Source organism: Balaenoptera borealis (genome assembly GCF_965194805.1).
Source record: "Balaenoptera borealis genome assembly, chromosome: 8".
In the NCBI taxonomy this organism is placed as follows: domain Eukaryota; kingdom Metazoa; phylum Chordata; class Mammalia; order Artiodactyla; family Balaenopteridae; genus Balaenoptera; species Balaenoptera borealis.
In genome coordinates, this window is record NC_138865.1 from 39,291,929 (window position 1) to 39,317,524 (window position 25,596).

Sequence of the window (25,596 nt, forward strand, 5' to 3'; positions counted from 1 at the left end):
AAAGGTACAAAGGCGCATGCATGAAATGGATGCAGGGGCCAGGGATGAAGGCCCCACATGGGTCATCAACATGTACTCCAACATACCAAGGCTTATCTAGCTAGGTCCATTGCTGAATGTCCAACCTGCCCATTATGGGGGCCAGTGATGAACCTTGATGTTGGCACCATCTCTCAACAAGGCAAAATGGCCGCTTGGTGTCAAGTTGTCAAGTCAACTACATTGGACCTCTTTCATATTCTCAATGCTTCCTTTTCTTCTTGTCCACAAGTATTCATCCCAAGGGCACTCATTAATAAACATCTTACATGCTGATCTCCAGCCAGGCATCTGCATCCCAAGGAGCCTAACCTGTGACAAGTGTCCACTCAGTGTCAAGATCTATGCTGGGTGACTTACATTTGTCATCTCCACTATTCTTCACAACACCCTGTGAGATGTTTTGAATGGTGACTACCTTTAAGAGTTTGGGCAGGGAGCCTCAGAGGTTAATGAACTTGCCCAGGGTTCTATCACTTTTAGGTCAAGAGCCACTCCAAAGGCCATGTCTGGGAAGTCTACCATGGTAGCTACACCTATTGTAAGAAAAAAGAAAAAGACACTAATGATCATTTCCTCCCATAGACCAGACATTTTGCTAGACCCTTGTACCTACACAACATTCAATTTCACAGAAACCCAATTAAAGTAGAGAGTGTTGTCCCCATTTTAAACATCGATAAAGGCAAGGCTAAGGGACTTTCACTAGATAAGAGGCAAAGTTAGTTGTGGAACCCAAGCCTGTCTGATTCTAAAGGTGGCACATTCTCCTCTAGGTCAAGCTGCTTACTCTAAGATGGAGAGCCACCCAGAGAGAGCACGAGAGACTGGAAACCCTGAGACACATATTTACCTAGAAACAGCCCAAACTAGGCAGTATTCATTGACTTATCAACCATAAAGAAGGGTATCTTCTTTCTCAGACTGAGCTTTAGAAATTTTTCCAAAGGGGTCTTCCACGAGCCTTCTAAACCCTGTGGTTACCTATAATAAGGTACTTACATAATTTTTGATCCAAAGCATGATACTTGAGAGTATCAGGGGACAATAGGAGAAAAACAGATGGCCATGGGAAAACAGAAAGGAATGCTCCCCCTACTACTGGGAAAAAAAATGTTCTATGTTTCTTATGTGTCATTCTTAGTTCATACTTAGTGCCTCAAATCAAATCACACTATAAGCTGAGTTTTCGGAGAGAGTGCTTCAGAGTGACTCACTGAATGGCCCTGCCTTTAATGCATTGTTTTCCCCTGCAAATTCAACCACAATCTTGGCCTCTTAATCACCCAGCCACTCGAGTTCCATTCTGATATAAACACTGTGCATTTCCGATTTGTGGAATTGTTTTCCTTTAATTAAATGAAGGGGGAAGGTGTAGTTATTTTCAACTCTCTGCACAAATTACTACCCAGTAGAAACAGAATCATGTATTGTAAGTAGTACTTATTCTATTTATTGTGCCGTCTATTGATGTGTGTTGGACTTGTTCTATTTTGGAGGCACTGCCATGGTAACTGGGCTCCTGACAAAGGCCTGTGTCAGAGCCGAACTTGAACATGCAGAACTTCAGATAAGTGGTGAAATAAAAAACCAACCGCGGCAGGCTCAAAAATAACAATTTGAAGGATCATGTTTTGCTCCTGGGTGTTTTTATCCATAAAGTTGGGAAGTTCTGAGAGGCAGATCATGGGATTTACTGGACATCAAACTGGTCCTGAGTGAAAGGGTGGAAGAAAGACTATTTTCACAGTCTCTTAGCCCCCCTATCAATATCTGTGGCTCTGCCTTTGGGTCAGGCTCACAGCTTTAGGCAGAAAGTACAAGTTGGTGTTCAGCCTTCAGAGATCCAGGGTGGATTTAGAGGATTGGCCTTGACTCCACAGCCCTGAGCTGTGGCCCTGGCTCTGCCCTTAACAAGCTCAGGGGCTTCCCCAAACTAGGATTTTGTTCCCACCTATGCACTTGGATGTCCTTGGAAGACTCGGGAGCTCTAATATCAGGTTTCTCCTGAATCTGGTGCAGGGGGAGATGGGGAGGAATCTGCCTGATTCTCCCTTTTCTGTAGAACCAGAAGATTTCAGTGTTCCTGCGGGGAGTGGGCATCTAAACCATGCTGACTTTCTACAGCCCAGGTCTGTAGGGACTAAGGACACCAGAAGGAAGTCCACATGAACAAAACTCCTTTCCCTGGAGGATTTTCCTTTGGATTTTGCATAGAAATAGCAGTCTTGTCACTTCCACACAATTTCTCACTCTGGAGAGCCACTGAAAAGCACAAGCAGTGACCAGGTCTAGATCTTCCTTCGTCATCTCTCCCCCATACTCCTTCCTTTACTTAGAACCCCTCAGCCTATCAGCTCAGGCTCTGTTTAGCTCCTGAGTTGGGCCCAGGAGTAGAAAGGAGCTCATGTGCCTAGGGTTGGCTAGGGGCCACTCCATGGAACTCATCCTGGGATTCAAAGCTAGTGTGAGAATTGAATTGTCTTTCTTCTCCTTTTCCACTAGTTTTAGTCACTGCTCATGGTTTCATGAGCTAAATTATTCAGGCTTGAGTTCAGTCTAGAAGCAAGATGATCACCATCTTTCAGGAGCCTGCTCAGAAGGACTGAAAATAGATGCCTGACAAGTCTCTCTCTGGGAAGCCATGGGTCCCAGAGGGAGGGCTAATGGAAAGGGTACCATCTGTGCAAATTTCCTGACCCCAGGGAGAGCGAATCAGGACACAGACGGGCAAAGGAGGGAAAATGGAAGGGTTTCCCTGTTTATTAGAGAAACAGCCTCTTACTTGGCTGACATAAAATTTGTAAGATTATCTAGGAATCCCAGCTTCTCAAGTTAGCCATCATTTCCTACTCCAACATTTGAGAGGTGGTTGTACCCTTAGCACTGAAGGGCAGGCTTAGGGCCCCATCCTGTTCTCTCACTCAGCGCTCCTGCAACAAAGCACTCGCTGTCCCACCTCCTGATCCTTGGTGACCCCTGCCCCCCAAAGCATCTCAGTCCTTGGCGCTCCCATTGGCCCTCCCTTACCTCCAAGCTTTAACCAGAAGGCTGGACCCTCTCGAGGGTTTCCCTTGGGCCAGAAATAGCAGATGTGTGCCTGGATTTAGAGCAGACCCAGCTCTCCTCAACTCTCTCACCCTTTGAGTTTTCTTTTATTGATAATGGAAATGCCACATTGCTCTCGATCCTACCTCTGTTTCTCTTCCCCCAAACATCACTCTCCCATAAACAACAGAAACAACTGTTTTTCCACTCCACAGTCTTCTCTCTTGTGATCCTGGGTATTTCCAGTTAGGGGAGTCAGCTATCATGCTAGCTCCCACCTTCATCCCTCATTTAATCAATTCTTCCTCCAGTTTGTCAAATGTTTCCCTTGCTATGGGGGAGGGTGGAGCAGAGTTGGGGATCCTGGAGGCATTGGGACAACAAGTGTGGAAGTCCTTTTAGATTAAAAAGCAAACTAAGATGTCCAGTGATGGTAATCTTTTGACTTTTCCTACAGGGCAGAGTTCACAATTTGGGGGAAAGAAAAAGAGAAAGGAGTGCTGATTATCCACATCTGGGGTGAATATGTGTAAAGGTGAGAGAGGGCAGGGAGGAAGTAGGGGACTGGAAAAGTTCCTAATAAACCATAGGAAGAAGACCAAGCTAGGGCTTTGTATTTTTAGGGGTGACAGAACACTTCCAGCCTGTTATGGCTTGAGATGTTAATTATAGGACCTGTGGATATCAGCAGAGATCTTTTAAAAGAATAACTTAAGTGCCTAAAATCCCCCCAAGAATACAGAACCCGTTTTAGAAATGGCCTTCAAAGACAACAAAAGCCAAATGCGCAAATGCCTTCTACGCAGGGTGGTGCTGGGCAACCAGATCGCTTTCCAGCCTCCCCCCATACACTGTTGCTAGGAAACCGAAGGACTATACTTCCATCATCTCCATACTTGCTGGGAGATTGAGTAATTGGTCTCTGGATGTGCGTGTGCTGCTTCCCAAAATATCTCTTTAAAAAGACGTGAGAAGGATGCGGAGCCAGTCGGTAGGATGGTGGAGGGCGGACTGTGTCCCCAGAGGGCAGCGGGTTCCCAAAGCCAGGACTGAAGCGGAGTTGGGGGGAGGGGAGGACCCACGTTGGGGATAGAAATGGGGAGCTGTTTACAGGTTTCCCAGATTCTTTCCTATCATCAGCTTTCTTATTTAAGACTGATCTCCTAAGCGGAATCTGGAAATTGGTAGAGACAACTGAAATCTGGAGAGTAATGTGGTTTGCTTTTCATTCTTACTATTGACACAGCAAGGCTAGGAAAAATATTTTATTTTGTAGATACTTAAAATATAAATGAACATCCTTTGTAGTGCTTGATTATAGTTGTTGAACCTCATTTGTGGGGCGGGGGAGGGGGGGTAAGAAATAGGCATGCTGTGGACACACACCCATGCCTACATGCACACGGGCCTCTGTGATGAAAATGCCTGCTTCACCTGCAGGGAGCCGAAGAAATAGAACATTAGGTCCACAGCTGAGGGTCTCTGGAAGTTAGGAAACCCAGTGATGAGACTTAGCACTGCTCCTAACAGCTACATGACCGTCCGTGACCCTTCTGTGCCTCAGTTTCCTTATCTGTAACCCAACAGGGTTGAGCTAGTCCATCCCCAAAGTACACTCCAAATCTCCAACTTTATTGGAGTCTACATCTAGTCCCACCTTCTCCCCAGAGCCAGGGGACAATGTCATATCATTTCTTTGTGGAGGTTTTCAATTCTTTCCTGTTAATTATCTGATTGATTTCTGCATTTTGTATTTTTTCCAATATCTATTCAAATTACTTGTTGCTGGAAGTCCTGAAGAGTAGATTTGCAAGTGAAGTGACTTACTTTTAAATTTTATTATTTTCCGTTTTGTTACACTTTTCATACAATACATAATGTGTTCAAAAATCCACTTTTAATAGTATCACTTTTTTTTTTAACCAAAGGAAGAGGATGGAAGGAGGCAGGGGGTTCAGGATATATTGACATTATATCCTGATCTTATAAACAAGAACTAATAATCTGGGGAGTTTTCCTTAAACTCACTGGCTGTATGATTAAGTGTTCTAAAATTCTATACCGAATTAGAAAACTCACTTTCTAGTTCTGACTCTATCTTCAACTCCTGGGACCATGACCAGACCCTTCTCTGTAAAATGAGGAAAAAGCCCGGGCTCCAATCCTCATAGGAATGTTAGGAAACAAAATGCCATAATATATGTAAATGCCCTTTGGAACGTAGAAAGGGTGCACAGAATGTTCTGCATTCTTTTCACTATGTGCCTGGGAAATTTATTTATTTATTCAGCAGGCATTTTCTGAGATGCTGCTGCCACCAGGCCCTTGTTAGGTATTGATTCACATGGCACATACCCATGGTCAGTGTCTTCCATCGTCTGTCCTCGCCCACAGTTCTGGGGAGAAGGACCTTCGATTACTACAGATAACTGAATTCTCAACAACTGCACCGTCTGAGTACTAGACCTTCTCCCAGGCTGAACCTTTGCCCAGTATGAAAAATGCTCTTAAATCACTCCCACGAGTGTCTGTCTTACTGTGTTCTCGAACACTCCCAGTGACACAAACCTCAGACACTTTATTTCCTGTGTTAATGAGTGCCAGTGCCTAATCATTGTACAAGCAGATGCTCTTCAGCAAAAACAAATAAAATTAAGCCTGTCTTTAGGTTAGCAAACACCTCCCACCCTGGGCTGAGCAGGCAATTAAGCAATGCTTTTCACCTTTTTTTCTCATCAGAGACGACAAAGCTCTCTGTCCCCTGGAACACCCAAGCCTCCTTATTTCCCTTGTTTTTGAAAGCATCCTGGAGGTTTTGGATGGACCTCGGATATAAGGGCTGTGAGGAGCATTAGTTGTCTTGACATCACTGAGAACTTATTTTATCAGTGGAGAGGAGGAGACAAACCTTACTTTTAATCTTTCTGATCCCGTTAAAAGTTAATTCCTCCTTGTGCCAAGAATGAGCTGAAGCCTGGAGGACAAGGGAGGGAAAATGGGACTCGTGGGCTGGACATTAGCTTTACCAGGCAGAGCTGGGTTCCTTCTTTTGTCCTGGGTATTTGGCAAATGTTCCAGAGTTTTCTGTAGGGGGATGGACATGGGAGGAAGAGCACAAGGAAGTCGTAAAGGGATGCCAAGTAATAATGAATAAGAGTTATTCTGTGTACTCCCAGGAGCTCTGAGCCCATGGGAGGCAGATGTTGTTTCAGCACCAGGAAGCGCTTGCTAAGGAAGCTTTGTAAAATGCAAAATGGCCTGGCGGTGGGGGGAGGCTGGGGGGTTCTTCAAATAAATTCCCTTTCACTAGGAATGGACCCCCTGGCAAGGGTGTCCACAGGATTGTCCTCTGTGGCCCCTCCAGCCCTGTGAATCTGTGATGCTGTAGGAGCTCCAGGAGAACCATTCTGATCTATAATCAGCCCTCTACCCTAAAGCCAGAAAGGCCACAGATGGTCTCCAGAAAGTTTTGTCCCCAAACTAAGAAAGCATTGAATAACTTTGCAAAGTGCTGTTTAAAGTCCACTCTAGAAAAGTCCCCAGGTCCAGCTGAATTGAACAAAAATAACTGTCATCCTAAAGATGCCACAATTCTTTTTATGCTTTTCCATTTGGCCTCATTGCCTGATTTCCAGCAAGCATGGAAGGAGGTCCTCTCTGAGGGACCTTTAATCTCTTACTTTTGAAGATATGGATTCTATTTGAAAGGGAAATGGCTTAGTTGTCCAACTGAAAATAAAAGCCTAGCCATTTTTATTTTCACTCATGGTAGCCTTGCCTCTTCTGGAAGCTTGTCTGGGGTCCCCAAACTAAGTCAAGAAGAAAAATCACTCTCCTTTCATGTGGGAAAATTTGAAGTCATTTACACTAATAACTTACTTTATGGTTTCAAAACATGGATTAGCTCACCTGAAACTGGAGAAAAAGCCCATATTAGATAGTTTATAAATAAGATAAATTATCATTTATATTTATATTTCAATAGTTCTAAGGCTTAGGAAGGTTAAAATGGCTTGCCTAGGGTCACACCGCCTATTTCTAAGCATCAGTCTACTGTAACTACCTGCCTAGTTTCCTGACCTCTTACCTCAAGCTCCTTAACATTTGTTGATTCAGTCATTCATTCATTCCTCTGTTCACTCATTTGAAAATGATTGAGCACCACCTATGTGTCAAGAGTCAGCCTAGACAGTGAACCAAAGACACTGAAATCTCTGCCTGTGTAAAATTTACATTCTAATTGTAGGAAATGGCCGAGAAAAATTTTAATAAATAAAGATAATAATATTGTCACACAAACAGAGGTAAATGGCCAGATACTGCATATAGCACACCTGCTGGAGTGTCATGATTTGGGGGAAGACTCTTGGGGACAGAAACAGTAGCTCATAGCTGTGTTCCCAGTTGCCCATCACTGTCTGCGATTGCACACGACAATCCTGTAGGACTGAATTTAGGCTCCTGAAGAGGGATCCTGACCCTGGGGCTGTGGGACTTTTAAGTTGCATGATTAAGAGGTACTGGCCACTCCCCTGTAGTGGTCTCGTGCTAGCATTTAATAGCAATATGGCAGAACTTGAACTCCAATGTATCCAGCCAGCTCAGTTCTCATGGTCACAGGCTGGGCCCAAGACTTGTGGTTGCTCTGCTTGTTATAGCAAGCTAGCTGCAGGATGCCCTTCATCAGAATCCATGGTTGGAGAACCACCATGTTCTTCTGCCATAATGGGGAGCTGGAGCCCCAGCCTTTCAGTTGATCAGGACTGATTGATTGATTGACTGATTGATTGCTTTCAATACTGGGCCATAACGGGTTTCCATGGAGCTTGGCAGAAAACTTATTTTCTGAGAGAACGTGTAGTTAACTACTTAACTCCTTGGATACTGATGATTTGCTTTTTAAAACTATCTAGTGCTCCATCTAGCATTCTTGAAAGTTCTAGGCCCTTTTCGGTCTGGCCCATTCTCTGCTGAGTCAAGTCCTAGGGCTAGCACCAGGTGTTTCTATTTGGATGGTTGAAATTCTGGGGCTGAGCCTTACCATCCTCTAGAACAATAATTCTCTACCTTAGCTACACATTAGAAACATCTAGAGGATTTGCACACACACACACACACACACACACATACACACACACACACTCACAAGCCAGCCTATGTCTTGTCCAACGCAGACTAACAGAAACAGGGTGAGGCTTTGGCTTCTACATTTTTCAAAGTTCTCCAAGTGATTCTGATCCACAACAAGAACTGTTCTTGCCAGAAAAATAGGACTATGTGAAGAGAATCCTCATCTAAATGCAGGAAGAAAGCTCTGAGGTTTCCAGGGAAGATGGAAGACAGAACAAGTACACAAGCCTTCCATCTTGTTCACATACACATGCTCAGTGAAATATAACAAAATGGGAAAAGAAACAGAAAAATCTCCAGAAGCCAAAGGAAACTAAAAGCCAAATTAAGGCCTCGTGACTCATCTTGAGAGTAGATAGTCATCATACCTAGTGGATCGAGTGTGAGGAGGTGGTGGCCCTTGGGGGGAGGCTGCAGTGTGTCGGAGGACATCTGTCCTAGAGACAAGGCTCTCAGCTCTGGCACCAGAGCCACTGGATTGTGATGGACAGTAAATGCGAAGCCCTTCTCGTATTTCCTGGGTATCAATGAACCTTGAGATACAAAGGATACCCTAGGAAGGGGAGGCACACCCAGTAATTGCTGAAATTGGTTTTGCCCCTGCAGGATGTGGACTTGAGTCAAATATGGCCTGATTTAAAAGAAATGAAGAAAGCGGCATTTCCCACGCATAGGCTGGTATCTACAAATCCATACATACCTGCTACAGGAGAAGAGGCTGTAGTTGTCCATAGGGAGGTTGTTATAGCATCTGTGTGACTTTAAAATCAGTGTATACAATGTGATGTGTATGTACAAATATAGCCTATACACTAGAAGTGATTAGATATCATGACGTATCTAGTGATACACGGATGTACTATAGATGACATATGCAGTGCCCATGTGAGAAGTGACTTTAGTAGGTAATTGGCATTTAAAATAATGTTATCAATATCACATGGTTTGCTAATTAGGATAAGGGACATAGATTTTTGTATGTACGTGAAGTGACTGATCCTGAAGATTGAGTACTTGTTAGAATTATTGTACAAGTGTCATCATTCCTGCATGAAGGAGGCAGAAGAATCTGGCAAAGCCCAGCTCTCTAATGCCAGGAATGCAGCTCTCAGTGACCAGGGCTCCCTGGGTCTTCCGTTGTCCCTCCCTGTCACCTGAACAGAGGCCAGGATGGTCCTGGCATTAGTACATCTTTGCATCTGTGACTTCCATGCAAGGTCAGGCAAGGGAAGTTTCTTGGCCTACATTGCAGGCTTGTAATAAGTCATTGCTTGTTGGATGAATTTGCTCTGAACCTGGCAATCCTTGTAAAGCAGCACCTGTAGATGGCAGGTGGGATGGGATGTTTAGCTCTCATATAGCTCTAACCATGGGAGCCTACTGAAGATCCTGACATTCGGGAAATGCAGATTCGCAGAGAGATAGTCTCACATCACTGAAAGCCTCGGAACCCACTGCTAAGCAGCTGCTTCCACTGTAGGCTCACTCTCCCCGAGGCTGATGAGTGGTGGGAAGAGGGAAAAGGAGCACTGGGTCTAGGAAAGCACCAAAGACCTTGCCAGATTTGGGCTTTGTCTTGGGACCAAATTCTTACCTCATCCCTAGTGACCGAAATCCCTACACTCCAGGTTTAACTTCCTAGAAACTCTCTAGTCTCCTGGAACCTTGAATCTTGGCATTAGCTCCCACTGATAAGCCCATTCCTACAGGGCTGGGATGTTGAATTGTTTTTACCAGTCTCCGAGGGGCCTGGAGCCCAGACTCTCAACACCATGCCACGTGGTGAGCCCAAACCCCAGCTGCAGGCTTCCGTGGGCCAGCCAGGTGCCTGCATTTCTGCCTATTGCCTGGAGTGGAACCCCCTGAGTTCCTCCCTTGTTTTCAGGATTAAATGGCTACCTTTCTGGCAAGTAGTAAACACTACATTTGCTGGTCAATTTCTTTTGACCTAACTTTTTGGCAAGTTCCTTAACTCTCAGTGCCTCAGTTTTCTCATCTGTAAACTGGGGATAATAATAGTACCTACCTCCCAGTGTTGACGTAAGAGCTGGGTGAGTTAACATACTGTAGAGGTTTAAATGGTGGCCTCCAAAAAGATATGTCCACGTAGTAATCCCTGGAACCTGGGAACGTGACCTGATAAGGCAAAAGAGTGAGGAAGAGCTTTTCCTGGATTATCCCCGGTGGGCCTTAAATGCAACCACACGTATCCTTACGAGACACACACACAGAGGAGAGGACACAGGAAGAAGAGGAGAAGGCAATGTGGCCGCTGAGGCAGATATTGGAGTGATGCGGCCACAAGCCCAGGAACATCTGGAGCCCCCAGAGGCTGGAACAGGTAAAAAACAGATTCTCCCTGAGGGTCTCCAGAGGGAGTGCGGCCCCGCCGACACCTCAGTTTCAGACTTCTGGCCTTCAGAACTGTGAGAGAACACATTTCTGTTGCTTTAAGCCACTCAGTGTGTGGTAATTTGTTACAGCAAAAACACAACATACATAACACCCTGGCATGCAGTAAGCATTTGTTTTATTAGTCAATTTCTTCTAAAGGTAAGGATGCCTGTTTGAATGAGGTTGTTAATCACAATACCTCAGAAGTGTTGTTCCTAACCAAGCAATTAGGCATCCTCAGGGGTGAACTAAAAAAGTGTATTTGAGGGAGAAAATGAGACAGGGTCTACAAAACAGCAGGCAGGGCTCTGGAAAACTTGACTTCAGGTTTGGAATTTAACTGATTACTGATTATAAACACACAAATAATAAGAATATAAAAACGTTGTCTGGTAAAGGTGTGGATCTTTAATAATCCAAATAATCCACTGGCCAAGGCATCAGTGGTTTAACTTTTGTTCTTTAATCCTGTTTCTTTGAGTGGGATACACACTTCAATCCCACAGCAACAACACATGTTCGTACTTGGATTTTTAGACGAGTTGTTTTCCCCCCTTACGCAGCTTTGAATTCCCCAAGTCTCTGCTGAGTTTCAACTGGATTGTATTTTTTTTAACTCAAGGAAAATATACCTGAGCCAGTAAGAGGGGTTTTCATGGGCAAAGTTCCTGAGGAGTTTGATTTGAGGACAGTCTGCTGGCAAGCTCTACACTCCTGAAGCCTCCATCAGGTATGCTGCCCAGAAGCCTTCTGTGCCTCTCAGAGGAGATGGAGGGGAAACGGTCAGACAGCGGGAAACACGGCTGTGACTCTGAGAAATGCAAATGTGGGAGGACTGCTCTGATGGCCAGGAAGAGACAGGCTGCCGGATCCCTGTGAAACCACCCTTCTTTTGTCCTCCTTCACCTTTTAGGAAACACTGGTTAACAGAGAGACCGAGAGGATGTGACATTTTCTATTTGGCTACTTCTGCTGCTGGGTCATCATGATTCTCAAAGCTGCCCCAACCCTAGGCCACGATTCACAACATTTCCTTTATGGTAGGTTTCTTAGGTCTGATCTGTTAGAAATCCTGGTGATTCCTGTGCTGTCTCACATGGTAGTCATGAGCTCCGTGTGGCTATTTAAATGTAAACTAATTGAAATTAAATCACATTTAAAATTCAGCTCTTAGTCCCACTGGCCGCAGGTCAAGTGCCTACTGGCCATATTGGACAGTGCAGATAAAACATTTCTATCATTGTAGAAAGTTCTACTGGACAGTGAAGTTCTAGTTATCCAAGATAGAAGGTGAAAATGTCAGGTTATGGAGGGATCAGCCAGGGAACTTGTACTCTCGTTGCTTCAACTGATGAACACGGCAGGCACCTGCAGTGACCTTATCTAAAATACATACATATGGACAGACAGACAAAGAGCACACCATGCCTTGTGAAAATTCTAGTAATCATCATGTCACTTTTAGTGTCTCTTTTAGAGGATGTTATTTATTTTAAGACATCATTTTTTATTAAATACACTGTAGTACAAGAGACTTTCCATGTCAGGTTGAGAGAAGCTGGTCACATGATTTACAAACAAAACTTTTTTTTTTTTTTTAAACACTGATATTCTGGTGTCACTTTGAAATCAGCCAAGATGCAGTGGGTCTTAATAAAGCAATGGATCTCCAAACAGTTTGCAAAACAAGAACCAGTAAGTATCAGCACAGAGACGTCACATTAAAAGGAAAATAAAGCAAATGAAAAGGGAGTTTCAAATACCAGGTCACAATTAAAGGGGCAATATATCTTCAGAGAGATATTGAAATGTGTGTGTGGATACGGCCCGGATATATACAAACATCTCTCCATGTACAGAAGCAAATGCAGAGACTGTTCACACCTCTAGGCAGATTTGTTAGTGATGGATAATGATTAATGAACGCAGGGAGCAATATTTCACCATAATTTGGTCATTTATCAAGGGATTATATATTCAAAATCCACATTTAATTCAAAGACCTTGTATTTAAACATTTCCAGTGTTTTTTTTTTTTTTTTTTTTACATTTTTAAAGCAATAGGAAGATATACAACTTGCAAAATGTAGGCCTTTACATTTCATTTTCTACAAATTTTTTTTCCAGTTCAAACCTGTGGCAATTAGCAGCTTTAGTTATGCTTGCTCCAGCATGTTGGACATTCGGCCAACCTTCACTCAGGATCATTTTCGTTAATGTACAGACCAAAGAAATAAAACAAACACAGACCTGGCCTAGAATGCATAAACTAAAAAAAATGACATCCCATGTTTTCCCATTGTGTCTCCTGAGACGTATGTTAAGATGGCAGAAGAGTTGCTTGGTTGCTCTTGTGAAATTCACAGTGTTTTGCCTGCAACACATATACACATATATATATATATTTTTTGCTTCGCTTTGTGTCTGTGATGAATGGAGCAAAGAAATATATATATAAATAAATAAATACATAAATAAAGGTAAAAGAAAAAAAAGGAAATAAATACAAAAACTAAGGATATTCGAGAACCTTTGACTTATAGCAGCAGTGATTCATTCCAGCCCTGACAAACAAGAAAATACTCCTTCATATGGGACAATTCAACTCCCATATTTTGCTACAAATCCCTCCCACCACAAATTCTTTAGAATATCATTTGCTGTCTCAACCTCGGGGTCTCAGCATCCCACCATTACAAATTGTGATGAAACTGCTTTAACTGCTCACTTAGCCATCTGAGTAATTGGGTCACTGGCCATCCCCCTCGTGAGATTTTCTGTAGCAGTGATATAGGGCCAAACCGAAGCTCATCATTGGGAACAAAAGTCCTCAAATGGGAAAAAAAGAAAAGAAAGAGCAAGAGAATTGAGACTATGTGTGTCTGCAGTCATTTATTTAATTAGATACACAATTTAATGTTATTGGCATTATAGAAGGTCCAATTTACAAAAGGGTGAGTTTAAAATAAAGAATTCTATTCCTGACCAGGGGATCCTGTTGTCATGGCTCTTTGCAAAGGCCAGCATTTTACACTGCTGCCTCTTGCATTCCGCTAGGATGTGGGAATTCCTAAGAGTCACTCGCCTCGCAGTGGAGTCTTGGATTCTCACCTTTGGCCTTCAAGACACTGGGCTCCCAACACTCCAGTTCTCTTTTGGAATTCTTAGACTCTGAACACAAGTGTAAAGGGGTCACAGTGGGACAGGTGAGCATAATACAAATAAATGTGCAAAAGGATTTAAAAAAAAAATCAGTTTTCCTTTTCTGGACCTTTACATAAGGAGATATATTTCCGGCTGCATTTTCCTTTGCAGGGAGCCAGAGGAAGGACTCAATGTAGTGGGATGGTTTTGATTTAGTTGTTTTGGGAAGCACATTATCTTAAATATGTCTTCCACCCATGCAGTATTGCAGAGAGTCGAAAAGTGTGATGGGGTCCTACCCACATGGAGAAAGGAAGCACGAACAGCAACATGACATTAAAAAAGTTTTGGTTATTTAGCAGATTTTAAGCAAATTATTCATACTGCACCCTACTTATAATTATCTCTATTACTGTGTGCCTATAAATTTATACATAAGCTCACAAACACACTATGCATGTGTGTTTGTCTATGTATAAATCAAGTATTTATAACACACATATAAATACATGGAAATACCACAGGGAGGGCTGATGTGAACGCATAATATGAATTCTGATAAAGTCTTTTATAGCATAGTTCAAAATGTCTTCTAAATAAGCCTGGTTATGACATTGGTTCATTGTACAAGGATTTCGCTGAAGCTATGAGCATGATTATATGTCATGAGATCTCAGCTGCTTGCATCTCACATATTTCATTTTGCTCTTCTAACTTTATATCCTGCTTCATGAATTGGTTAGCGTGCTTTCTCTCCTGGACTGCTTGTGTATATATTAGGGTCTCTAGTGGACCAAATCATGAACTTCAGAGTCAGAGTACTTAGATTCAGTCCCAGAGTTGCCTGGAGAGTACTAGCATGCCATTTAACTTCTCCAACTCTCAATTTCCTCACCTCTAAAAAATGGGAATAATTTGCCGACATATGTGAAAAGTGTTTGGATAACTATTAAACAATGTATAAATGGAAGCAACTGTCAGGATGAGTTCAGGCTAGAGAATTAGGTTTGTCACCACTCCCGTTGTAGTTTTTAACGAATTTGATGGCAGGCCCTATTCTGTGATCTTTACACTGCAGAATGAGGATGCCCCTTTTCTAAAAATTACAAGAGCATGAGAAGAGGGGATTGTGGAGGAACAGGGACGGAGACTTGAAGATAGTCTGTGGTTCATTCGGCTACTTTAAAAGCAATCTGGGATTCTTTCAATGCGAGACGTCTCTGTGATCAGTACATACTCTTGAGACAACAGAGGGAAAAAATGAATAATAATCAGCAATATAAATAACTATAAAACTTTGCACTTGCATAGAACCTTTCATTTCAAGACCTTGAGGGACTTGTCAGAAGGTAAAGAGAAATTTTTTTTTTTTTCTTTTTTCCTTCAGAGGAAAACACAACACTGGAAGGGGAAGGGAATGCTCCCATCCTCTCATCTGCTTTAAACAAATCCTTGCTCTAAAACTGCACAGCCCTCCTTGAATTTGATCCCTTAGAGTATTACCTCCTTTGCTCTCTGTTAAAATAAAACAAGTAACTTGCAGCTTCTTCCCCCAGAGCAGCTGGCCAATCGCACAGAATAACAAACCTGTGTAGGTTTTCAGGTCATTACTGATGGAATCTAGAAAAGTTTTGTACAAATCTGCCTCTTCTTACTGCTTCACAGGGTGCCACAGTGTTTTAACAGTACCATGGGCCCTTAATAGGATATATACGTGCAGGTATATATCATGGAGATATGGCTTTCGTTATATTATTATGTGTGTTCTGGAGGGTTTTTGGTCACCAACAAAGAGAACAATTCAACTCCCATGTCTCGTAGGCAGCGCAGAACCTGAAAGGACTATGTGGATCGCCTTGTCTAACCCCCTTCACTTGACAGCAGATGCTACTGGATTTCCTTTTGTTCTCTGTTAATGGACACTTTCAATTCTTTGAGAACTGGCTTTCAACGTCTAGAATGGAAAATAAGGTGCTTCAGTAACTAAGGGCACAAGCAAAACTTAAACAGAGCAATTGCACCTTCAGAAACAAATATGAAATAAAATGACTTAAGTTGAATTCAAATCACTCCCTTTCAATCTGGCTCGTGTTATAAAGATGTTGAGTTAGCAAAATTCCCCTCACAGAGGGTAGCAAGTTTTCTTGAGGAACAGAAAAATTTTTCTTCCTTGGTATAACTGATCACCCAGATAACTGTAAATTTCTATTTAAATTTACAACCTCTTTTCGCAAAACCCGTGGCTATGCCCAGAAGCACACCTCCAAAGCTTGGCCTGGGCACAGCGTCCCATGGGTATGCTGTGCCTAAGTTTTTATTTTTACTTTCTTTTAAAATGCAGTGAAAAAAACAAAACAGCATATTGACAATGGAGTACATTTAGAATGAAACCACTCTCCCAACCAGAGCCCAGAGCAAGGTCTCGGCCTTTGTACACTGAACATCAATGCCTGTGATACCCCCAAGGTGGGTGAGGTCTCCTGTCCCTTGGGGGTTGATTTTGCCCTTCCCACAGGGCCACAGTGGGTGCGACATGGTTGAGGATATCCAGGTTTCAGGGTCCATATTTGTTAAAACCCATCGCCACCATACGACCCAGAGACATTTATACTCAGCTGATGAATTCCATTAGCTCCCCTAATTATATAAGTTATACCTTTTATGGATCTGCTCTACATATCTGGGGCACGACGTCTGGAGCGGTAGTTTCTGCACACAAGATATTTTTATCGACAAAGACCATGCACAATTTTGCTTGCACAGTTAAAAGGACGGGTGGGGTGGAGGCTAGGGGTTGGAAGGAATTGCTATCTGAAAAGTTCAATGTAAGAGAAACTTGCCTCCAAATTTAGAGCTTGTCCTATCTTTTCCAAGTCCTTGGCTTTCCCACCTGACCCTGAAATGATTGCTGGACAAGAATCCACCTACTTTCAACTGAACTTGACACAGGCTCAGTGGATAACACTTGGAAAAACAAACCAGTGCCATCACCGTGGCCTACAAAGACAAGACTGTCGGAACGTGTGATGTGCCATCTTGCCTCCCAGAAGCCATCTTTTCTCTGTACTACACTCTAGTGTTTCCAGTGATGGGAAAAGAATAGTCCATGGCACAGAGTTCGACAGTCTTTTTACTCCTCAGAAATGTCCTCGGGGGAAGGTGCCGAATACATTCTTCCCAGCTAACAGTCGCTGGGTTTTCTTAAGTTGGGACTGACGCCAGCCGATCCCAATGGTTGTCTTTGTTCTTCCCATACTGTGGTTTATAATAAATCTTCTTTCTCTCTGGTTTTAATCTCCCATAGATAAAGGTTTCCCAGATTGAACACAAGTTTTCCTTTTTCATACACAGGCTTAAGCCATCCCAAACAATAAGAACAGTAATAATAATAAATAAATAGAAGTGAATCCATAGAAACTCTCGATGTCTGTACAGCAGAAGTGACAAAGTTTAAGTCAAATATTTGTTTTCCCTTTTTTTCATCCACATCAAAGGCAGGAATACAACAAGGCATTGTTAGTTGTGGTGGGCAAACCGGAGTGTCTGCTGATATAACAAATTAGGTTTGTTAAGGCCTTTGTCTATGCAGAGTTAATAGTAATGCAGAAGCCAGATTGATTAAAAAAGAAAGGGTGAGGATTGTGAAGTAGGGAAGACAAAAAACAAAGGAAAGAAAAACAAACCAAAAAAACTAGGGAATAAACCAAGGGAGATGGAAAGAGAGAAAGAGATAATGCCAAAAAGAAGTCCATACTGTGTCTACGGATGGAGAAGTACACATTGCTTCCCTCGGAAAGCTTCTCGGTGTCTTTGTAGTTAATACTGTCAGAGTGAAGAACAGCAGATTGATGGCATCCAGCGGCAGTTAAAAGACGTTCATCCTCTCGGCCCAACTGAGGAGATGCTTTGGGAAGGATCGGTCTGGGGGAAAGGGCCCTAGCCTAGTATATCCAGGTAGACCGGAGATGCCTTGGCCAAGTTCTGAAGGAGGGTGTGGATGCCCTTGATGTTCTTCCTCATGTGGGGCTCTCGCTGCCAGCACCCCAGCATCAGCTCATAGACTTCCTGGGGGCATGTTCGAGGTCGCTGCAAGACTCGGCCTTGAGTGATACATTCTATCACCTGGACAGGACGGAGAGCAAAGATAGGGTCAGACCAGAGGAAAAACAATGTGGATACAATAAATGTCAGTACAAAGAGAGGCCTGCTTTAAAGAAACCCACTCAGTGTTTACTTTTTTTCAGAGGCAAGAGAGTGACTGTTCTAGGTTGGTATATCATGGTTAATTTGATGGGTTTATATTCATTTTTCAAGCCACACTGATTTCACCAAACTGGTGGAGAAATAATTCATCTATATGGAATGCTCCCAAAGCACACCCTGGAATTCCAATGTTTTACTGGCCTGAGATGGGACCAGGGTCACTTTTGTGTCTGGGCACTGACTGGCCAGGGAACCCCAGGGTACAGAAATGAGCAGTCATTTTGGATAATGGAATTGGGTAAAAGACAGACGTGGGCCTGAAGAAGTGAGGTGCTTGACCAAGAAGTGATGCCTCAAATATAAACATATTTGCAAACAGATTAGAAAAGGAAAATAAAATGCTTGAGTTTTTCACTAGAAGTAAATGTTCTAGTGAAATGTGCAAAAAGGAGAGAAGCTTGAAACCTTATTGGAATAATACCAAAGAGCTAGCTGGACTCTAAGGGTACCAGAATGCCACATCTGCTATCAATTTACTAGATGAACAGCACGAAATGACTCTTGTGTCCCAATGCCAGAGAATCACAGGTGCGTCAGCAAACGCTGTGCTTTTCTCTTTCTAGAACTCTTAAATTTGGAGAGTGACTATACTTTGGCCATGAAATTTAGATACATGGCAGGCCGTTTGGGAGGTGCTTCTCCCAACAAAGCCACATGAGAGCGTGTCCTGACTTCCAGCCTGGGGATGCCTCGCCGTGTCAGCTCTCTAGGGGTCTTTCTTTCCACTCACCTCATTGTTCGACAGCTGGTACCAAGGCTGTTTGCCATACGTGAAGATCTCCCACAACACGACCCCCAGGCTCCAGACGTCACTTTCAGTGGTGAACTTCCTGTACATGATGCTCTCTGGAGGCATCCAGCGAATGGGCAGCATCGTGTGGCCACCGACCTGGCGGAAAAGGGGTAAACAAGGTGGCATCAGTTCCCACCATCAGGAGAAAAGGTTTGGAAGGGAGATGTGGGGGACATTTTTTTTCCGTTTCCTTTATTTGTATTTATTAATTTTAACTGTTTATAAAACATAAGGGAAAGACGATTGGTTTATAATCTCAAGCAACAGAGACAGAGGGCAAAGAGTGGTCAAAGGTTTTTTCTCACATTTTTGCAATTCTCTCTTTCTCAAAACTAGACAGGAGCAGAGATGGTGATTGGGTGGATATTCATCCTGTATAAAACACAGACACACCTACTTTCTGGTATGAGGAGGACTTGATCTTGTAATTAACAAGATAACCTTGGTCAGGATAAAAAGTAGAGAGTTTTGCATCCAAAATGACCCACCAAGGGACTCTGCTTCCTTAGCAAGGCCGGAGCTTCCTTCCACTTTAAAGTGTCAGGAGAGCACACAGAGCTGCCTTGAACATGCTTGCCACAACCCAGCAATGGGCAGGGCAGAAGTGATTATTCACATTTTACAGAGGGGCAACTGAGTTTCAGGTTGCTATGGACACAAAGAAGTCCAGTCTTTGGACTTTCATCTACTACAGGATACTTCAACTGAGCTTATTTACAAAACTAAATAAGTAGGAGGAGCTTCAAGATGGCGGAAGAATAAGACGCGGAGATCAGCTTGCTCCCAACAAATACATCAGAAATACATCTACATGTGGAACAGCTCCTACAGAACACCTACTGAACGCTGGCAGAAGACCTCAGACCTCCCAAAAGGCAAAGAAATTCCCCATGTACCTGGGTAAGGCAAAAGTAAAAAGAAAAAACACAGACAAAAGAATAGGGATGGGACCTGCACCAGTGGGAGGGAGCCGTGAAGAAGGAAAGGTTTCCACACACTAGGAAGCCCCTTCGCGGGCGGAGACTGCGGGTGGTGGAGGGGGGAAGCTTCGGGGCCACAGAGGAGAGCGCAGCAACGGGGTGCGGAGGGCAAAGCAGAGAGATTCCCGCAGAGGAGCGGTGCCGACCAGCACTCACCAGCCCGAGAGGCTTGTCTGCTCACCCGCCGGGGCAGGCGGGGGCTGGGAGCTGAGGCTCGGGCTTCGGTCGGATCGCAGGGACAGGACTGGGGTTGGCGGCGTGAACACAGCCTGAAGGGGTTAGTGCACCACAGCTAGCCGGGAGGGAGTCTGGGTAAAAGTCTGGACCTGCCGAAGAGGCAAGAGACTTTTTCTTGCCTCTTTGTTTCCTGGTGCATGAGGAGCGGGGATTAAGAGCGCCGCTTAAAGGAGCTCCAGAGACGGGCGCGAGCCGCGGCTATCAGCGCGGACCCCAGAGACGGGCATGAGACACTAAGGCTGCTGCTGCCGCCACCAAGAAGTCTGTGTGCAAGCACAGGTCACTATCCCCACCTCCCCTCCCGGGAGCCTGTGCAGCCTGCCACTGCCAGGGTCCCGTGATCCAGGGACAACTTCCCTGGGAGAATGCATGTCGCGCCTCAGGCTGGTGCAATGTCATGCTGGCCTCTGCCACCGCAGGCTCGCCCCGCATCCGTACCCCTCCCTCCCCCCGGCCTGAGTGAGCCAGAGCCCCCAAAACAGCTGCTCCTTTAACCCCGTCCTGTGTGAGCGAAGAACAGATGCCCTCAGGTGAACTACACACAGAGGTGGGTCCAAATACAAAGCTGAACCCCGGGAGCTGTGCGAACAAAGAAGAGAAAGGGAAATCTCTCACAGCAGCCTCAGGAGCAGCGGATTAAATCTCCACAGTCAACTTGATGTACCCACATCTATGGAATACCTGAATAGACAAAGAACCATCCCAAATTGAGGAGGTGGACTGTGGGAGCAATGATATATATATATTTCCCCCTTTTTCTCTTTTTGTGAGTGTGTATGCGTATACTTCTGTGTGAGATTTTGTCTGTATAGCTTTGCTTTTACCATTTGTCCTAGGGTTCTGTGTGTCCATTTTTTTTGTTTTTTAGTAAAGTTTTCAGTGCTTGTTATTACTGGTGGATTTGTTTTTTTGGTTTGGCTGTTCTCTTCTTTCTTCCTTTTTTTAATTACTTAAAAATTTTTTTTAATAATTATTTTTTGTTTTTTATTTTAATAACTTTTTAATTTAACTTAATTTTATTTTATTTTATCTTTTCTTTCTTTTTTCTTTTTTTCTCCTTTTTATTCTGAGCTGTGTGAAGGACAGGCTCTTGGTGCTCCAGCCAGGCATCAGGGCTGTGCCTCTGAGGTGGGAGAGCCAAGTTCAGGACATTGGTCGACCAGAGACCTCCCAGCTCCATGTAATATCAAATGGTGAAAATCTCCCAGAGATCTCCATCTCAATGCCAAGAAGCAGCTCCACTCAACGACCAGAAAGCTACAGTGCTGGACACCCTATGCCAAACAACTAGCAAGACAGGAACACAACCCCACCCATTAGCAGAGAGGCTGCGTAAAATCATAATAAGGTCACAGACACCCCAAAACACACCACCAGACGTCGATCTGCCCACCAGAAAGACAAGATCCAGCCTCATCCACCAGAACACAGGCACCAGTCCCCTCCACCAGGAAACCTACAAAACCCACTGAACCAACCTTAGCCACTGGGGGCAGACACCAAAAACAACGGGAACTACGAACATGCAGCCTGCAAAAAGGAGACCCCAAACCCAGTAAGTTAAGTAAAATGAGAAGACAAAGAAACACACAGCAGATGAAGGAGCAAGGCAAAAATCCACCAGACCTAACAAATGAAGAGGAAATAGGCAGTCTACATGAAAAAGAATTCAGAATAATGACAGTAAAGATGATCCACAATCTTGTAAATTGAATGGAGAAAATACAAGAAACGTTTAACAAGGACCTAGAAGAACTAAAGAGCAAACAAACAATCATGAACAACACAATAAATGAAATTAAAAATTCTGTAGAAGGGATCAATAGCAGAATAACTGAGGCTGAAGAATGGATAAGTGACCTGGAAGATAAAATAGTGGAAATAACTACTTCAGAGCAGAATAAAGGAAAAAGAATTAAAAGAATTGAGGACAGTCTCAGAGACTTCTGGGACAATATTAAATGCACCAACATTTGAATTATAGGGGTCCCAGAAGAAGAAGAGAAAAAGAAAGGGACTGAGAAAATATTTGAAGAGATTATAGTTGAAAACTTCCCTAATATGGGAAAGGAAATAGTTAATCAAGTCCAGGAAGCACAGAGAGTCACATACAGGATAAATCTAAGGAGAAACACGCCAAGACACATATTAATCAAACTATCAAAAATTAAATACAAACAAAAAATATTAAAAGCAGCAAGGGAAAAACAACAAAGAACATACAAGGGAATCCCCATAAGGTTAACAGCTGATCTTTCAGCAGAAACTCTGCAAGCCAGAAGGGAGTGGCAGGACATATTTAAAGTGATGAAAGGGAAAAACCTACAACCAAGATTACTCTAACCAGCAAGGATGTCATTCAGATTTGACGGAGAAATTAAAAACCATACAGACAAGTAAAAGCTAAGAGAATTCAGCACCACCAAACCAGCTTTACAACAAATGCTAAAGGAACTCCTCTAGGCAGGAAACACAAGAGAAGGAAAAAACCTACAATAACAAACCCAAAACAATTAAGAAAATGTTAATAGGAACATACATATGGATAATTTCCTTAAATGTAAATGGATTAAATGCTCCAGCCAAAAGACATAGACTGGCTGAATGGATGCAAAAACAAGACCCATATATATGCTGTCTACAAGAGACCCACTTCTGACCTAGGAACACAAACAGACTGAGAGTGAGGGGATGGAAAAAGATATTCCATGCAAATGGAAATCAAAAGAAAGCTGGAGTAGCAATTCTCATATCAGACAAAATAGACTTTAAAATAAAGACTATTACAAGAGACAAAGAAGGACACTGTATAATGATCAAGGGATCAACCCAAGAAGAGGATATAACAATTTAAAATATCTCTGCACCCAACATAGGAGCACCTCAATACATAAGGCAAATACTAACAGCCATAAAAGAGGAAATCGACAGTAACACAATCATAGTAGGGGACTTGAACACCCCACTTTCACCAATGGACAGATCCTCCAAAATGAAAATAAATAAGGAAACACAAGCTTTAAACGATACATTAAACAAGATGGACTTAATTGATAATTATAGGACATTCCATCAAAAAACAACACAATACACTTTTTTCTCAAGTGCTCATGGAACATTCTCCAGGATAGATCATATATTGGGTCACAAGTCAAGCCTTGGTAAATTTAAGAAAATTGAAATCATATCTAGTATCTTTTCTGACCACAACGCTATGAGACTAGATATCAATTACAGGAAAAAATCTGTAAAAAATACAAACACATGAAGGATAAACAATACACTACTTAATAACCAAGAGATCACTGAAGAAATCAAAGGGGAAATCAGAAAATACCTAGAAACAAATGACAATGAAAACACGATGACCCAAAACCTATGGGATGCAGCAAAAGCAGTTTTAAGGGGGAAGTTTATAGCAATACAATCCTACCTTAAGAAACAAGAAACATCTCAAATAAACAACCTAACCTTACACCTAAAGCAATTAGAGAAAGAAGAACAGAAAAACCCCAAAGTTAGCAGAAGGAAAGAAATCATAAAGATCAGAGGAGAAATAAATGAAAAAAAATGAAGGAAACGATAGCAAAGATCAATAAAACTAAAAGCTGGTTCTTTGAGAAGATAAACAAAATTGTTAAGCCATTAGCCAGACTCAACAAGAAAAAAAAGGGAGAAGACTCAAATCAATAGAATTAGAAATGAAAAAGCAGAAGTAACAACTGACACTGCAGAAATACAAAGGATCATGAGAGAATACTACAAGTAGCTATATGCCAATAAAATGGACAACCTGGAAGAAATGGACACAGTCTTAGAAATGCACAACCGTCCGAGACTGAACCAGGAAGAAATAGAAAATATAAACAGATCAATCACAAGCACTGAAATTAAAACTGTGATTAAAAATCTTCCAACAGGGGCTTCCCTGGTGGCGCAGTGGTTGAGAATCTGCCTGCCAATGCAGAGGACACGGGTTCGAGCCCTGGTCTGGGAAGATCCCACATGCCGCGGAGCAGCTGGGCCCGTGAGCCACAAGTACTGAGCCTGTGCATCTGGAGCCTGTGCTCCGCAACAAGAGAGGCCCGCGCACCGCGATGAAGAGTGGCCCCTGCTTGCCGCAACCAGAGAAAGCCCTTGCACAGAAACAAAGACCCAACACAGCCAAAAATAAATAAATAAATAATAAAATAATAAAAATAAAAGGAATTCCTTTAAAAAAAAAAAAAAAAAGAAGAAGAAGGGGTGCTCCTTTAAAAAAAAAAAAAAATCTTCCAACAAACAAAAGCCCAGGACCAGATGGCTTCACAGGCGAATTCTATCAAACATTTAGAGAGGAGCTAACACCTATCCTTCTCAAACTCTTCCAAAATATAACAGAGGGAGGAACGCTCCCCAACTCATTCTACGAGGCCACCATCACCCTGATACCCAAACCAGAAAAAGATGTCACAAAAAAAGAAAACTACAGACCAATATTACTGATGAACATAGATGCAAAATTCCTCAACAAAATGCTAGGAAACAGAATCCAACAGCACATTAAAAGGATCATACACCATGATCAAGTGGGGTTTATCCCAGGAACGCAAGGATTCTTCAATATACGCAAACCAATCAATGTGATACAGCATATTAACAAATTGAAGGAGAAAAACCATATGATCATCTCAATCGATGCAGAGAAAGCTTTCGACAAAATTCAACATCCATTTATGATAAAAACCCTCCAGAAAGTAGGCATAGACGGAACTTTCCTCAACATAATAAAGGCCATATATGACAAACCAACAGCTAACATCGTCCTCAATGGTGAATTACTGAAACCATTTTCACTAAGATCAGGAAAAAGACAAGGTTGCCCACTCTCACCACTATTATTCCACATAGTTTTGGAAGTTTTAGCCACAGACATCAGAGAAGAAAAAGAAATAAAAGGAATCCGAATTGGAAAAGAAGAAGTAAAGCTGCCACTGTTTGCAGATGACATGATAGTATACATAGAGAATCCTAAAGATGCTACGAGAAAACTACTAGAGCTAATCAATGAATTTGGTAAAGTAGCAGGATACAAAATTAATGCACAGAAATCTCTTGCATTCCTATACACTAATGATGAAAAATCTGAAAGTGAAATTAAGAAAACACTCCCATTTACCATTGCAACAAAAAGAATAAAATACCTAGGAATAAACCTACTTAAGGAGACAAAAGACATGTATGCAGAAAATTATAAGACACTGATAAAGAAATTTAAGATGATACAAATAGATTGAGAGATATACCATGTTCTTGGATTAGAAGAATCAACATTATGAAAATGACTCTACTACCCAAAGCAATCTACAGATTCAATGCAATCCTTATGAAACTACCACTGGCATTTTTCACAGAACTAGAACAAAAAAATTCACAAATTGTATGGAAACACAAAAGACCTCGAATAGCCAAAGCAATCTTGAGAAAGAAAAATGGAGCTGGACGAACCAGGCTCCCAGACTTCAGACTATACTACAAAGCTACAGTAGTCAAGACAGTATGGTACTGGCACAAAAACAGAAATATAGA

General features: G+C 42.7%; 1 protein-coding gene across 5 annotated transcripts in view; it reads right to left on the reverse strand.

The window, feature by feature from the left end:
- NTRK2 (neurotrophic receptor tyrosine kinase 2) overlaps positions 1-25,596 on the reverse strand; it is a 409,783-nt gene that overhangs the window by 18,014 nt on the left and 366,173 nt on the right. For all 5 annotated transcript variants that reach the window (XM_082401158.1, XM_082401155.1, XM_082401159.1 and 2 more), the window contains 2 exons: positions 18,749-18,907; positions 1-17,877 (listed from right to left, as the gene is read on the reverse strand). The exon at positions 1-17,877 is cut by the window's left edge and continues 18,014 nt beyond it. In XM_082401158.1, coding sequence (XP_082257284.1) covers positions 17,692-17,877; positions 18,749-18,907 — 345 coding nt within the window. In that variant the 3' untranslated portion in view covers positions 1-17,691. The remainder of the gene's footprint in view (positions 17,878-18,748; positions 18,908-25,596) is intronic.